The 14012-nt window shown below is 41.8% G+C and overlaps 1 protein-coding gene across 1 annotated transcript in view; it reads right to left on the bottom strand.

Annotated features, from left to right (window-relative positions):
* Positions 1-14012, bottom strand: part of PRKD1 (protein kinase D1) — a 228790-nt gene that overhangs the window by 82513 nt on the left and 132265 nt on the right. The window contains exons 3-4 of the mRNA XM_089671269.1: positions 5744-5875; positions 2439-2599 (exon numbers count right to left, since the gene is read on the bottom strand). Coding sequence (XP_089527395.1) covers positions 2439-2599; positions 5744-5875 — 293 coding nt within the window. The remainder of the gene's footprint in view (positions 1-2438; positions 2600-5743; positions 5876-14012) is intronic.

The raw sequence follows: 14012 nt of genomic DNA, 5'->3' as shown, positions 1-14012 counted from the left end.
CTTCCATACTGGACCACTACAACCATACTGCACACTAAACCATTATTATCCCTCTACTAGGTCTACTCATTAGACCACTATCCCTGCACTAAAACTACACACTGGATGATCAATCCGGTACTATGCTGCATATTGGACCATTATACCCATACTATGGCTGCACACTAAACCATTATTTATGTTCTAGGTCTGTATACTAGACTATTACTCTTGTACTATGCCTGCATACTGACTGGACCACACTGAACCATTTATCGCTTTACTATGACAATACACCGATCAGCCATACCTACATTACCATCCACCTAATACTGACCCCTTTTGCCACCAAAACAGACCTGATCTATGGAGGCATGAATGCCAACAGACCTCCTACGGTATGCACTGGTATCTGGCACCAGTCAATACCTGTAAGGTGAAGGGTGGGGAGTCCATGGATCGGGCTCGTTTTTCTAGCACATACCACATATGCTTTATTGACTTGATATGTGGACAATTTGAAAGCCAGGTCAAAACCTCAAATACACTGGTGTGTTTCTCAAACCATTCTTGAACCATTTTTGCAATGTGGCAGGCCACATTATCCTGCTGAAAGAGGACACTGCCATCAGGGAATATCATTTATACAAGAGATGTACTTGGTCAGCAACAATGTTTAGGTAGGTGGTACATGGCAATGTAACATCCAAATAAATGGCAGGACCCAAGGTTTCCCAGCAGAACACTGCCCAAAGAATCCCACTGCCTCTAACAGCTTGTCTCCTTCCCAAACTGTGTCCCAGTGCCACCTGATCCACAGGTAAGTGTTGCAAATGCACCCAGCCATCCACAAGATGTAAAAGAAAATGTGATTCATCAGACCAGGCCACCTTCTTCCATTGTTCCATGGTTCAGTTTTGATGCTCACGTGCCCATTGTAGGTGTTTCTGGCTGTGGACATGGGTCAGCATGGGCAACCTGACCGGTTTGTGGCTAAGCAGCCTCACACAAAAAACTGCAATACCCATTTTTTATGCTTTCAACCCACAGCTTCAGGGACAACATGTTTACTTGCTGCCTAATATATCCCACTGACTTTCAGATGCCATTGTAATGAGGTAATCAATGTTATCCACTTAACCTGCCAGCAGTCAAAGTTATGACTGATCGGTGTATACCTGTAGTAGGATTGCATACTGAACCATCATCCCCATACTATGTCTGCACAAAGGGCCATCATCCCTTTACTAGCTCTGTACAATGGGCCATAATAACTTACAAATGCAAAATTTTCAACTAATGCAAGTGTAAGTAAAGTCATTATAAAGCACTCTATGTGAACCAGGCTTAGGAAATGACACTTTGCAAGTTTAAAATATATTTACAAAGCATATCCCTCAATAGTGTACTTATCTTAATACAGAACACTAGGTGTCCTGTCTGCTACCTTGTTCCTCTGCTATCAATATGAGTCACTTCTGACAAGTTTTCCTAACACAAAGATAAAAATGGTGACAGGGAAGGGATCTCCAGCACACAGCCTGTGATTGACAACCTTAGCTCTGTTCCTGTGTTGTCCTTTTCCTCCAGTCATATCTCAGAGATCTCTTTGATGAGATCTGCAAAGTGTAACTTCAGCACCCTGCCCCTGCTTTCTGAGAGCTCTGACAATCTGTAAATATTCTGCACTTTGAACAGTTGTAGAGTAAAGAGGACTGCATATAGACAGCTGCAACTGTAGGAGGACTTGTTTCACCACTGTGTACCACCTGATGCTAGTCACTTCACTGGGCATATATAAGGGTTTACAACCACTTTAATACCATGCCTTTACTTTATAGACTATAAGCACTTCATTTTTACTCCACGTAGCGTATTGCAAATACCTTTTAAAGAAACTGCACATTAAAGGAAATCCACAACTCCCTTCATGTTTGTGCCAACCAAAACTGCCAACTTGTGCTGGAAGCGAACATAATGGACTCCAAGGGTCATACTATTTACACCCAATGAAGCTATATAGGTGCACACATTCCTGGCAACTATTAGGCATCAGACAAGGGAAGCCTCAATCAATGGCTAGGTGTCTTGGCTGGTACAGGCAGAAAGGTATGTGAGCGATATCCTTTGAGTATGGTGTAGTAACATGGAGGGTCCCTCTAGCAAGGTTACCAGCACCAGGAATATCTTGCTAGTGCTAACAGCAGCAGACTAGAACCTGCCCATTCAGAAAAAATGGTGCTCATATAGTAAGTTTTGATCACAGCACAAAACCAACAATTTACTTGTATTTGAATCAACAGATGAAACCTGGAGGTAATAAAATATGGGAGCAGTGTGCATTTTCCATTTGAGCATTTTAAATAGTAATCAGAACTGTAAAAAATGTGTCAACACTGCACATTCTAGAACAGGCATGTTTTTACCAGCAAAGTCCAAGCATGTCAGGCCTTACTCACCAGCAGCGGCTCATCTGAGGAGTAGGAGACTGCCTCAGAAGACACAGTGCGTATGCTTGATAACCCGGTCAGCGACACATTTGATAACCGTCGTTTCCGCGCCCCACTGCAGTTGTTTGGTATCTTGAAAGCACATCTTTTGTGATAGTTAAGACCACATCCTACAGGGAAAAACAGCATTTTCAGTATCAGTTATGAATATTTCCTCAAAAACACAGTTGAGAAATGTGGACAGCTATGACCACAGTAAGGGCCCGTTAACGCTTCTCCATTCCGGTGCATTGTGGTGATGTGCATTATGTTAGCATGTTGCAATGTCATTTAATTTCAATGGCACCCCAGCAGCACAGTAAAGCAATACACCTCCAGCACATATACACTGCAGTGTACCACAAGATGTGGTAAAGAAGAATCGTGTGCTGTGTCATAAAAAAAAAATGCTGCATGCATTTTTTCCTATTCTGATGCATTGGTGGCCCTTCTATTTGAGCATATTAACACAACACACCAGAATGGCAAAGTGAAAGTGAGCCCTATCTGAACAAAGCAGAACATTAAAGCAGTTTTTTTTTTCTTTTTATAAAAACAATTAACATGTTATACTTACCTGCTATAACCTCCTCTTCTGGGGCCCCTCGCTGGCAATCTTAGCACCTCCACTTCTGTTTCGGCCCCAACAGTGATGGCTGAGTTCAGGTTGGGGGGGGGGGGGGTTCGGTGCAGAAAATCAGCAGCTAGGCACAATTCTGGATCAATACAGGTCTCAGGTATGTATAAAGAGTGGTGAGGCGTGATACAATTACTGGGACATTTTTTTTCCTTAATGCAGGAAATGCAATAAAGTAAAAAATGTCCTGCCTTTAGAACCACTTTCAGTCAGCATAAAAAAAATTACTAATAAACTACTACAAATTGTATGTACTAACTCCACACACAGCAAGGGTCAGCCATACAAGAATTGAAATTCAGCCAGTTCAGCAGGGCACCTGATCATTCAACTTGTGTACGAACCAGCCTGTCTGATTTTTCCCGAAATTAGTACCGCTATAGCGGGCAGGGAAGGCTCCCCATTGGCATAACACAAAAGCACAGTGGGAGGGATTCCCCCATCAACACTGACTGTGTTGATAGGGGAATCAAACACTTTTCTTCCATTCCACTCAAATTCCAAAACCTATGGCCTGCCTTACCAGCAGTACTGTGGTATAGAAAAGTCATAGATTTAACTAGTTCCTCATTATCTACATTCACTTAACTATTGATCCAGTTAACAAATTAAAGGGGAAAGGGGCGGACATTTTTTTTCTCATCCAAAAGACATAAAATCGAATTAGGGCAAGGGTTAGATGAAAAAGGCAGTAAGGTTTGTTCATATTTGGTTATCCGTGTGCCTTCCCTTGATGTAATGTTTTGATGTTAGAATTTATGAAAAAGTTAAACCAAAGTAATGTAACTTCCCATTTTACAATGACACAAATCTGAACACATGATTTGGGAGGGATGTTTACTTAAGGCCTTGTTAAAATGGCATTCCACAAGTTCTGACAGCTTCCAGACCTATCAAATTATTGTTTAGCAAAAAATACAACAGCTAGTCGGGAGAAAATAGAAGTAACAAAATAAATACAGGCAAAAAACTAAACTTATGCAACTTAGATTTTTGCAGCAGAATAAAGACAAATTACATACATTTAAGACAGCTGACTTTGCACTATAAACAGCAATAAACCACATAATAGCTGTAAAACTAAAACATGTCACAATCATAGAACCTAAAGTAGCCTCTTCTGTCACTTGCCTCACTGATAGACCCTGTGAATAACTGCTCTGCGCTGCCATGTTGCTTAATACTGGAACAATTAGGAAGCAATTGTTTATCCAACCAAAAACCGATAGGTGCAAGTTTTATCACTTCATCTGTGGCTTGTTTGAGGAGAGCATTTCCTGCTCCCAAATTCTGCAACTGCTTATCTCCTGTATCTGTTAATGTCAGTGAACCCAGCCACCATGCCTCCCAAATGTGTTACTCCAGCTCCCATGTCTCCCAAGTCTTTTGCTCCCACCTGTCATGTTCCCCAAGACTGTTGCTCCCAGCTGCCATGTCTTCCACATATTCTGCTCCTAGTAACCATGTCTCCCAAGTCTGCTACTCCTGGCTTCCATGTCTCCAAAATCTGATGCTCCCAGCTGCCATGTCTCCCACATATTTTGCTCCTAGTAACCATGTCTCCCACATATTTTGCTCCTAGTAACCATGTCTCGCACATATTCTGCTCCTAGTAACCATGTCTCCCAAGTCACTACTCCTGGCCTCCATGTCTCCAAAATCTGATGCTCCCAGCTGCCATGTCTCCCACATATTTTGCTCCTAGTAACCATGTCTCTCACATATTCTGCTCCTGGCCTCCATGTCTCCCAAGTCGCTACTCCTGGCCTCCATGTCTCCAAAGCCTGATGCTCCCAGCTGCCATGTCCCCCAAGACTGTTGCTCCCAGCTGCCATGTCCCCCAAGACTGTTGCTCCCAGCTGCCATGTCCCCCAAGACTGTTGCTCCCAGCTGCCATGTCCTCCAAGACTTGTTGCTCTCAATGTCTGCGGTTCCCAACTCTAATGTCTGCAATGAAGGGCAATTCTAACCTGCGGTTCAGAGACAGGCAAAGTGCCTGTCTCTGTACTCTATGTAGCAGAACAGCTAGTTTGCCTCCTCTAACTCCTCTCCTCCTGTCACTAGTTGTCAGAGATGACAGTTTCACAGCCAACAGGCTCATAGCAACTAGTAGTGCTGATAATGGGTAGAGCCTGTTGGGGAAGCGGAGGGACTAGTTCCGCATCAGGTCCACTTTCTCCTTAAAAGTGGATTAAAAGCAGGCAGTGAGCGGATATTGGCCACAGAATTTTTTTAACAGCCTGTCACTCACAAGAGGAGAAAACTTCAAGGGGAACTAGTGTCTCTGAATCTCCATCCACCCAGCTACAAAACTATTCAACCGCTGCGCTGTCTGTGTGGAAGCTGCAGAGGTGTAAAGGAGCTTAGCTGCACTGAAGACAGAGGGTCTGTATGAAATACGTAGTCTAAATGCATGATATCACTTTCCAAGTAAATCAATCTCACCTGCATGAAAATATGTTATGTGCAGGCATGATGGAAATCTAAAGCGTGTCAAAGGCACTCAATGAATTCTTTGAACATCTTTCTTGCCTCTCAAATGTCAACATCAATTTATCGAAAGCACACTTCTACCAAATAGACAATTTTTCATCTGCACGATCAAAGCTGTAACAACGTCATTGTATATCACCCTTACCTTCGCACTTGAGGCCCTGCCTCACCAAACCCCACAACATCTCTCCACAGTGGTCGCAGAAAGCTGGAGCACGGTACGAATGGACATACAGTGTGTGAGGACGGATCTGGAAATCTTCAAACGTTGCTGACGCTGAAATTATAAAACCTTTGTTAATAAAATTTGTGGCATTTGCGCTAAATAAGATTTCATATCTATCAGGTGTTTCAGAGCAATAAACCATTTTTAGCATAAACAGCAACAGAAACCGATGTTTATGTCTCATTACAGGCTCCCAAAGTATTCTTCCACATTCATAAAATACATATGAAACACTGTTTTTGCTTTAAATGTACTGTCCTTAAAGTGATAGTAAAGGCAATGTTTTTTGTTTAAATAACATGTTATACTTACCTGCCCCTTACCAGTGGTTTCACACAGAGTAGCCTCAATCCTCCTCTTCTCGGGTCCCCCGTCAGCGCTTTGGGCCCCTCCTCCCTGCCAAGTGTCCCCAGAACAAGCAGCTAAGTATTAGGGAGCTGCTGCACACTGAAGGTTTTTACCTTACTGCATAGAATGCATGAAGGTAAAAACTGTTGAGCCTTTACAACCACTCTTTAACAGCAATGCAATTAGACAAGGCCGGCTATGACAGATTTTTCGTAGGCTGATTTATTATACATTGCTCAAAAATATTAAAGGAACACTTTGAAAACACATCAGATCTCAATGGGGAAAAATATCATGTTGGATATCTATACTGATATGGACTGGGTAATGTGTTAGGAACGTAAGGATGCCCCATCTTTTGATGGAAATGAAAATTATCAACCTACAGAGAACTGAATTCAAAGACCCCGAAAATCAAAGTGAAAAAATGATGCAGCAGGCTACTCTATTTTGCTGAAATTTCATTGTAGCAACTCAAAATGGTAGTCAGTAGTTTGTATGGCCCCCACGCGCTTGTATGCATGCCTGACAACGTCGGAGCATGCGCCTAATGAGACGACAGATGGTGTCCTGGGGTATTTCCTCCCAGATCTGGACCAGGGCATCACTGAGCTCCTGGACAGTCTGAGGTGCATCCTGGTGGCATCAGATGGACCAAAACATGATATCCCAGAGGTGTTGTATTGGATTTAGGTCAGGTGAGCATGGGGGGCCATTCAATACTATCAATTCCTTCATTCTCCAGGAACTGCCTGCATACTCTCGTCATATGAGGCCGCACATTGTCATGCACCAGGAGGAACCCAGGACCCACTGCACCAGGGTAGGGTCTAACAATGGGTCCAAGGATTTCATCCCGATACCTAACGGCAGTCAAGGTGCCATTATCTAGCCTGTAGAGGTCTGTGTGTCCCTCCATGGATATGCCTCCCCAGACCATCACTGACCCACCACCAAAATGGTCATGCTAAACAATGTTACAGGCAGCATAATGTTCTCCATGGTTTCTCCAGACCCTTTCACGTCTGTCACATGTGCTCATTGTGAACCTGCTATCATCTGTGAAAAGCACAGGGTGCCAGTGGCAGACCTGCCAATTCTGGTGTTCAATGGCAAATGCCAATCAAGCTCTATGGTGCCGGGCAGTGAGCACAGAGCCCACTAGAAGATGTTGGACCCTCACGCCACCCTCATGAAGTCCATTTCTGATTGTTTGGTCAGAGACATTCACACCAGTGGCCTGCTGGAGGTCATTTTGTAGGGCTCTGGCAGTGCCCATTCTGTTCCTCCTTGCACAAAGGTGCAGATATCAGTCCTGCTGATGGGTTAAGGACCTTCTACAGTCCTGTCCAGCTCCACTAGAGTAACTGCCTGTCTCCTGGAATCTCATCCATGCTCTTAAGTCTGTGCTGGGAGACACAGCAAACCTGCTGGAAATTGCATGTATTGATGTGCCATCCTGGAGGAGTTGGACTGCTTGTGCAACCTTTGTAGGGTCCAGGTATCGCCTCATGCTACCAGTAGTGACACTTACCCTAGCCAAATGCAAAACTAGTGAAAAACAGTTAGAAAAGATGAGTAGGGAAAAAAAATGTCAGTGGCCTCCACCTGTAAAACCATTCCTGTTTTGAGGTTCGTCTCATTGTTGCCCATCTAGTGCACCTGTTAATTTAACTGACCAGATCAATATCCTGGGAGTTTAAAATACTTGATGCTATATTCTGATTAAAAAGTGTTCCTTTAACTTTTTGAGCAGTGTACTAAAAGTTTACCAAAAGAAGACTTTTCTTTCAGCTATTTTATTAGGGTGAAGCAGGGGAAAAAAATGTCAGTGGCCTCAACCTATAAAACCATTCCTGTTTTGGGGGTAGTCTCATTGTTGCTCATCTATAGCACCTGTTGTTAATTTCATTAACACCAAAGCATCTGAAACTGATTAGCAACCCCCTCTTAACTGACCAGATCAATATCCCAGGAGTTTAACTGACTCTATGCTATACTGAATAAAAAGTGTTCCTTTAATTTTTTTTGAGCAGTGTATTTTTTTCTTTCTTGGGTGAACACAGCTAATCCTATTCAACCATTCTAATTGTCAGTTTAACTGCTCCTAATAGAATAATTCAATGCAAGGTGCAAACAGTACAAAAAAATTAAAATTCGATTGCTTGGACTGGACATTATGTTGTGCCAAAATATTGCAAGCCATATTCATTCTGCATTCCCCAAAACATCTGAGTGGGACTGCAGCCTCCTGTCATATTAACCATTGCTCAGTACCCTCCCCTTATTCTCTAATATGGATAACCACAGGTGCTAAGCAATCAAAGCAGGGTGGTGTGATGCAGCCAAGAACACAGTAAACCCTTTTTTACACACATAATGCCATTTAACCCCTTCGCCTCTCGGCCCTTTAAGGGTTTCAGAAGCCAGGAGGCGGAGCGGGGTTTAGGGTCATGTGACCGCCGTGACACGCCGTCACATGATCAGGAAAGGTCCCAATTGAAAGAGGAGATCAGGACCTTTCCGTAAGTACCAGACACGTGTGCTGGGAGCGCGCAGGGTGTGCGCTCTCAGCACATATGTTTTTTAATAGACCGCAAATGTGCGGCCGCACGGCGTCTAGGCCCAGACGCTGGGAGGCCACACATTTGCGTTTGGCCAGCGTGAAGAGGTTAAAGCAAAGCAATTCTAAACTTTATCTAGTAAAGCATACAGCTAAACAACTAAAATTCAGTTATAATTACTGTATTTCAATAATTAGAGCTTTGTAGTCAGTCAGTTAGCTGCTCAGGATTACATTTGAAGGTTTGCAAACACACAGTAAATTTGTCACAGAAACCTTGCTAATAGGCAGCCTGAATTGAATGTAACTGTGTTCCTAAGTCACTTGATAAATGTCCCCACAGTGTCAAAATCTATTCCTACCTTACTGGTCAGTCAAGGAGCCCTGATGACGTTATACGACGAAACATGTAGAGCGGGGCTTGAAAGCGCTACACTTGTCCTCTGAGAAGGAATTGCTTTGTGCTGGGATTTAAAGTGCCATACACATGGTTTTCATGTAAGTGCAATTGTAAATGTTTTTTACCTAATAAATACGGTGTTACGCTATGGAAGTTTCCCTTTTGATGTTTTACGGTGGTGGAGGAGTACTGTGGAGGTTCTGGAGGAGTTTTGTCACAAACAATTGATCTAGAGGTGTTTCCACTACGAAGTCTGTCATCAGCGAATAGAGATGGCAAGACCACACAGGCGGCCAACTTTCCTGCAGGAGAGCGCTGCAACATCTCATGTGATATTTGACCTATCATTCCAGGTGGTCAATTATCTGTGGTGAGTGGGGCTCTGGAGGGGGAGCACTAATTGGAGCACTACGTACAGAGAACTGCTATAGATAAGATTTACTACTGTATCACTTAACCACTTGCCGTCCGGCCGTTGTATATAAACGGCGGGACGGTGGCAGTCCAGGGGCAGGTTGTCGTGCATAAAAGGCGCTCGCCATTATGGACTATGCGTGCTCCCTGCAAGCACGCAGCACTGAGATCCGGTGCCCGCTGCATCCTCTGAACACAGTGGAACACCAATCGTCATACGGGACCTCTGTGCGAGGTCCCGATCATGTGATCACTGATTGTCCAATCAGTGATCGCATGCAGAGTAGTAAGCAAGATGTCACTTCTGACATCATTGCTTACTACGTGTGAAATCTGTGAATGATCACAGAGGTCACATGGTACAAGGCATGTGATTGGTGACAAGCTGTGACCAATAACAGCTCACACAGTAGTTTTCAATGGCTGCAAGAATGGCAGCCTTTATGGGTGTAAAAAAAAAACAAAATCAACACCCCCCACAAGTAGTGCAGTGTCACCATGGTGACACTGTACTGCTAGGGTGACAGTATGTAGAAACAAAATATAAAAAAAAATAAAATAAAAATGTAAAAAAAATTTTTACAAAATTATACTTTTTGGTTATAAACTAATTTGGGGTTTTTTTTTACTAAAAAAAAAAAATGAATACATTTTGGCCAAGATTTATTTTGAAACATTATTTATTTGCAAAATTTTATAAAAAACACAAAACTTTTTTTTCAAAATGTGTGGAATTTTCTTTTATATAGCAAAAAAAATAAAAATCCCAGTGGTGAATAAATACCACCAAAATAAAGCTTTATCTGTCTCAAAAAAATGCTAAAAAATTCATATGGGTACAGTGTTGAATGACCGCGCAATTGTCATTCAAAGTGTGACAGCGCTGAAAGCTGAAAACTGGCCTGGACAGAAAGGGGATAAAAGTGCCCGGACTGGAAGTGGTTAATATTCACACCGGATGCGTTTTTTTGGAACTTTCCATTTTTTTTTACTTTTATACTTTTGCACAATTATTGGGACTTTAATATATATAGAGAGAGATACAGTTTCATGGCATTGTATATGAGCTATCTTTAGCACTATTGTCGTTTAAGCACCTTGTATTTACTTATTGGTTTATTTGGGATTTAAGCACTGGGGAGGAGGGATATAATTGCCAGCCCACGGGGCATTATAGCACGTGCACATTTCTGGGGACCCTTTGCGTAGTAGGGAGTTCATTTTAATTATTTAAAGTAGAGAGGCAGCGCAGCAATTTTTATGTTTGCACTCACACATTTGTTCACTGGTACACATTTGTGATTTTTCTAGCAGCATCCAATCTAATTGACCAGTCCACTGCGCAGGTTATACTCTCACACCATGAGCCATCCATTGCCAGCCTTATTACACTACACAGTACCAAGGATATTGCCTTTTACAAGGCTTTTCTTCCCCTATTTTACTTCAAAGTAGAGGTTTTCTGACAGTTATTAATGGTTAATGTAAAAAAAGTGTGAAATATCACTAAGGTGCGACTGCTTGATGCACTGATGTGTAGGAGAACGCCAATGCTCTTCTACAGTGAACACAAGGGGGTCTCTATTGATAAATGTTTTCACCCAGAAAAAACACATTTTACCCAGGATTCACACATTCACAATTGGAATCAATTTGGTAAAAGTGTGCATCCTCGGAGAAAGTTGTATGAAATCTGGGTACAAGCAGTAGTAAATCCCCAAGTGGTGAACATTTCTAAGGGTAGTTTGCAGTGCATACATGTGCATATTTGTACCTACTAAGGTGCACTTCAATGCAGGCTCAGGCTGAACATGCACAAGGACCTAAGATTACCAGCGAGGCTGATCCTGTACACAGCAACACACATCAGAAAGCTGGGAATCAGGCTATGTCTCAGCTATTCACCTGTGTGTATGAACTCTGGGCCTTCCTGAAAAATACACTAGAAATACTGGCCACACAAAACCCCATAAAACGCATATCTTTTCACTGGATTCTTGCTACTTTAAAAGTCTACCCAAGAGTGACCTAATCTATCTAAAAGAAACTAATCTGCAGTTGCTAAAAGAAGAAACTCTCTGTACTAATATATACATGATGTTGTTACTATGAAACACCCATGCTAACTTGATATCAACACAAAACAAGAGGGGAACTATACTCATGCAAAACCAGAGTTGAAATACAAGTTTAAAGGCAAAGTTAACCTTTTCAAAAAAACTCATCTTTTTGACGAAAAAGTGGATTTTTGTTATTAGTGGTGCACCGAAATGAAAATTCTGGGTCCGAAACCAAAAATTCAGAATGCACTTGGCTAAAAACCGAAATGGACAGTTTTTAAAAATGTATATATTTTTCAAACAATTTTTTTGTAAAATAAACACACTTTAATGATTAAAAAAAACAATATATACCCCAATTTTTTGGTAAAATATGAATGATGATGTTACGCCGAGTCATGCTTTAAAACTGCGCACGCTCGTGGAATGGAGTCAAACTACGGTACTTAAAAATCTTCATGGGTGATACTTTAAAAATTTCTACAGGTTACCATTGTAAAGTTACAGAGGAGGTATAGTGCTAGAATTATTGCTCTTGCTCTGATGTTCGTGGAGATACCTCACCTTTGGCTTGAACACTGTTCACATATGTGGGCTTGGGCTATGTATGCGTTCACCACTACGAGCAAGCAGGGGGCAATTTAAACTTTTTTTGTTTTGTTTTTTTACACTCTCCCTTTAACCACCTCCCGTCTGGCCGTTGTATATAAACGGCCGGACGGTGGCACTGCAGGGTCGGGTGGCCGTCTATAAACGGCCTCCCAGCACCCTGCTTGTGCGCGCTCCCTGGGAGCGCGCAGCACCGCGATCCGGTGCCCGCTGTGTCCTCCGGACACAGTGAAACACCGATCGTCGGACGGGACCTCTGTACGAGGTCCCGATCATGTGATCACTGATTGTCCAATCAGTGATCACATGCAAAGTAGTAAGCAAGATGTCACTTGTGACATCATCGCTTACTACGTGTGAAATCTGTGAATGATCACAGAGGTCACATGGTACAAGGCTATTCACAAAAGCCTTGTACCATGTGACAAGCTGTGACCAATCACAGCTCACTCAGTAATTCTCAATGAGTGCAAGAATGCACACAGAGAGAAAGAGAAATGATTGCTTTTACATCCTATATAGGTGTAAAAGCAATCAGTGTAAAAAAAAAAAAATATATATCTTCATCACCCCCCACAAGTAGTACAGTGTCACCATGGTGACACTGTACTGCTAGGGTGACAGTATGTTAAAAAAAATAATAAATAATAATATAAAAAAATAAAATAAAAATGTAAAAAAAATGTTTAAAAATTATAATTTTTGCTTATAAACTAATTTGGATTTTTTTTTTTACTAAAAAGATAACGGAATAAATTTTGGCTAAAATTTATGATGAAATATTATTTATTTGCAAAATTTTATTAAAAAACCACTTTTTTTCAAAATTTTTGGACATTTCATTTACATAGCAAAAAAAATACAAATCCCAGTGGTGAATAAATACCACCAAAATAAAGCATTATCTGTCTCAAAAAAATGGTAAAAAATTCATTTGGGTACAGTGTTGCATGACCGCACAATTGTCATTCAAAATGTGATAGCGCTAAAAGCTGAAAATTGCCCTGGTCAGGAAGGGGGTAAAAGTGTCCGGTCTGGAAGTGGTTAAAAAAAAAAAACTTTAAATCATGTTTATTCCTACCACAAGGAATGCATGCATCCCTTGTGATAGAAGTAGGCAGTGACATGTCCTACGCAGAGATGTGAGGTCAATAAGACCCCACATCTCTACAATGTAAAGCATTGAATCAGAAAAGCATTGATCTAGTGCTAAAAAAAAAAAAAAAAAAAAAAAAAAACACAGGCCTTGTGCACAGGGCTCCAGAACCATAAGTTACATCGCTGTGGTCCTCCAGGGGCATAGAGATGAGTGGGGGCCATCTTTCCTTCACTTATCTCTATGCACAGTACTGGGATCGTTCAATGGTGTCTCAGGTAAGGCTGAGAATCACTGAGTGGGAGGGGGGGGTTACTTTCGGCACCTGTATTGGTGATTATTTTCAAACCGACTGAAGGCCGATAGGGGTGTTTTTGGCCGAAATGTTTTGGCCACCAAAATTTCAGTGTATCCCTAGTTATTATTACATAGTTAAGTTTGGCCGAAAAAAGAAAAAGTCCATCTAGTTCAACCATAGGAGAAAAAAAACAAAACAATTTATAATCCTACACCCACAGTTAATCCAGAGGAAGGCAAAAAAAACAGCAAAATATGATCCAATTTGCTCCTGCAGAGGAAAAAATTTCCTTCCTGATCTTCCATAAGGCACTTGGATATTTCCTGGATCAACCTTACCTATAAATGTTAGTATCCAGTTATATTCTGTGTATCTAGGAAAGAATCCAGGACTTTTTTAA

This window comes from Staurois parvus, unplaced genomic scaffold (genome assembly GCF_062004578.1).
Source record: "Staurois parvus isolate SC_StPar_1 unplaced genomic scaffold, SC_StPar_1.0 ptg000104l, whole genome shotgun sequence".
NCBI classification, from domain to species: domain Eukaryota; kingdom Metazoa; phylum Chordata; class Amphibia; order Anura; family Ranidae; genus Staurois; species Staurois parvus.
The sequence above is the reverse complement of the archived record's forward strand: the minus strand, read 5'-3'. Positions and strand labels throughout refer to the sequence as shown.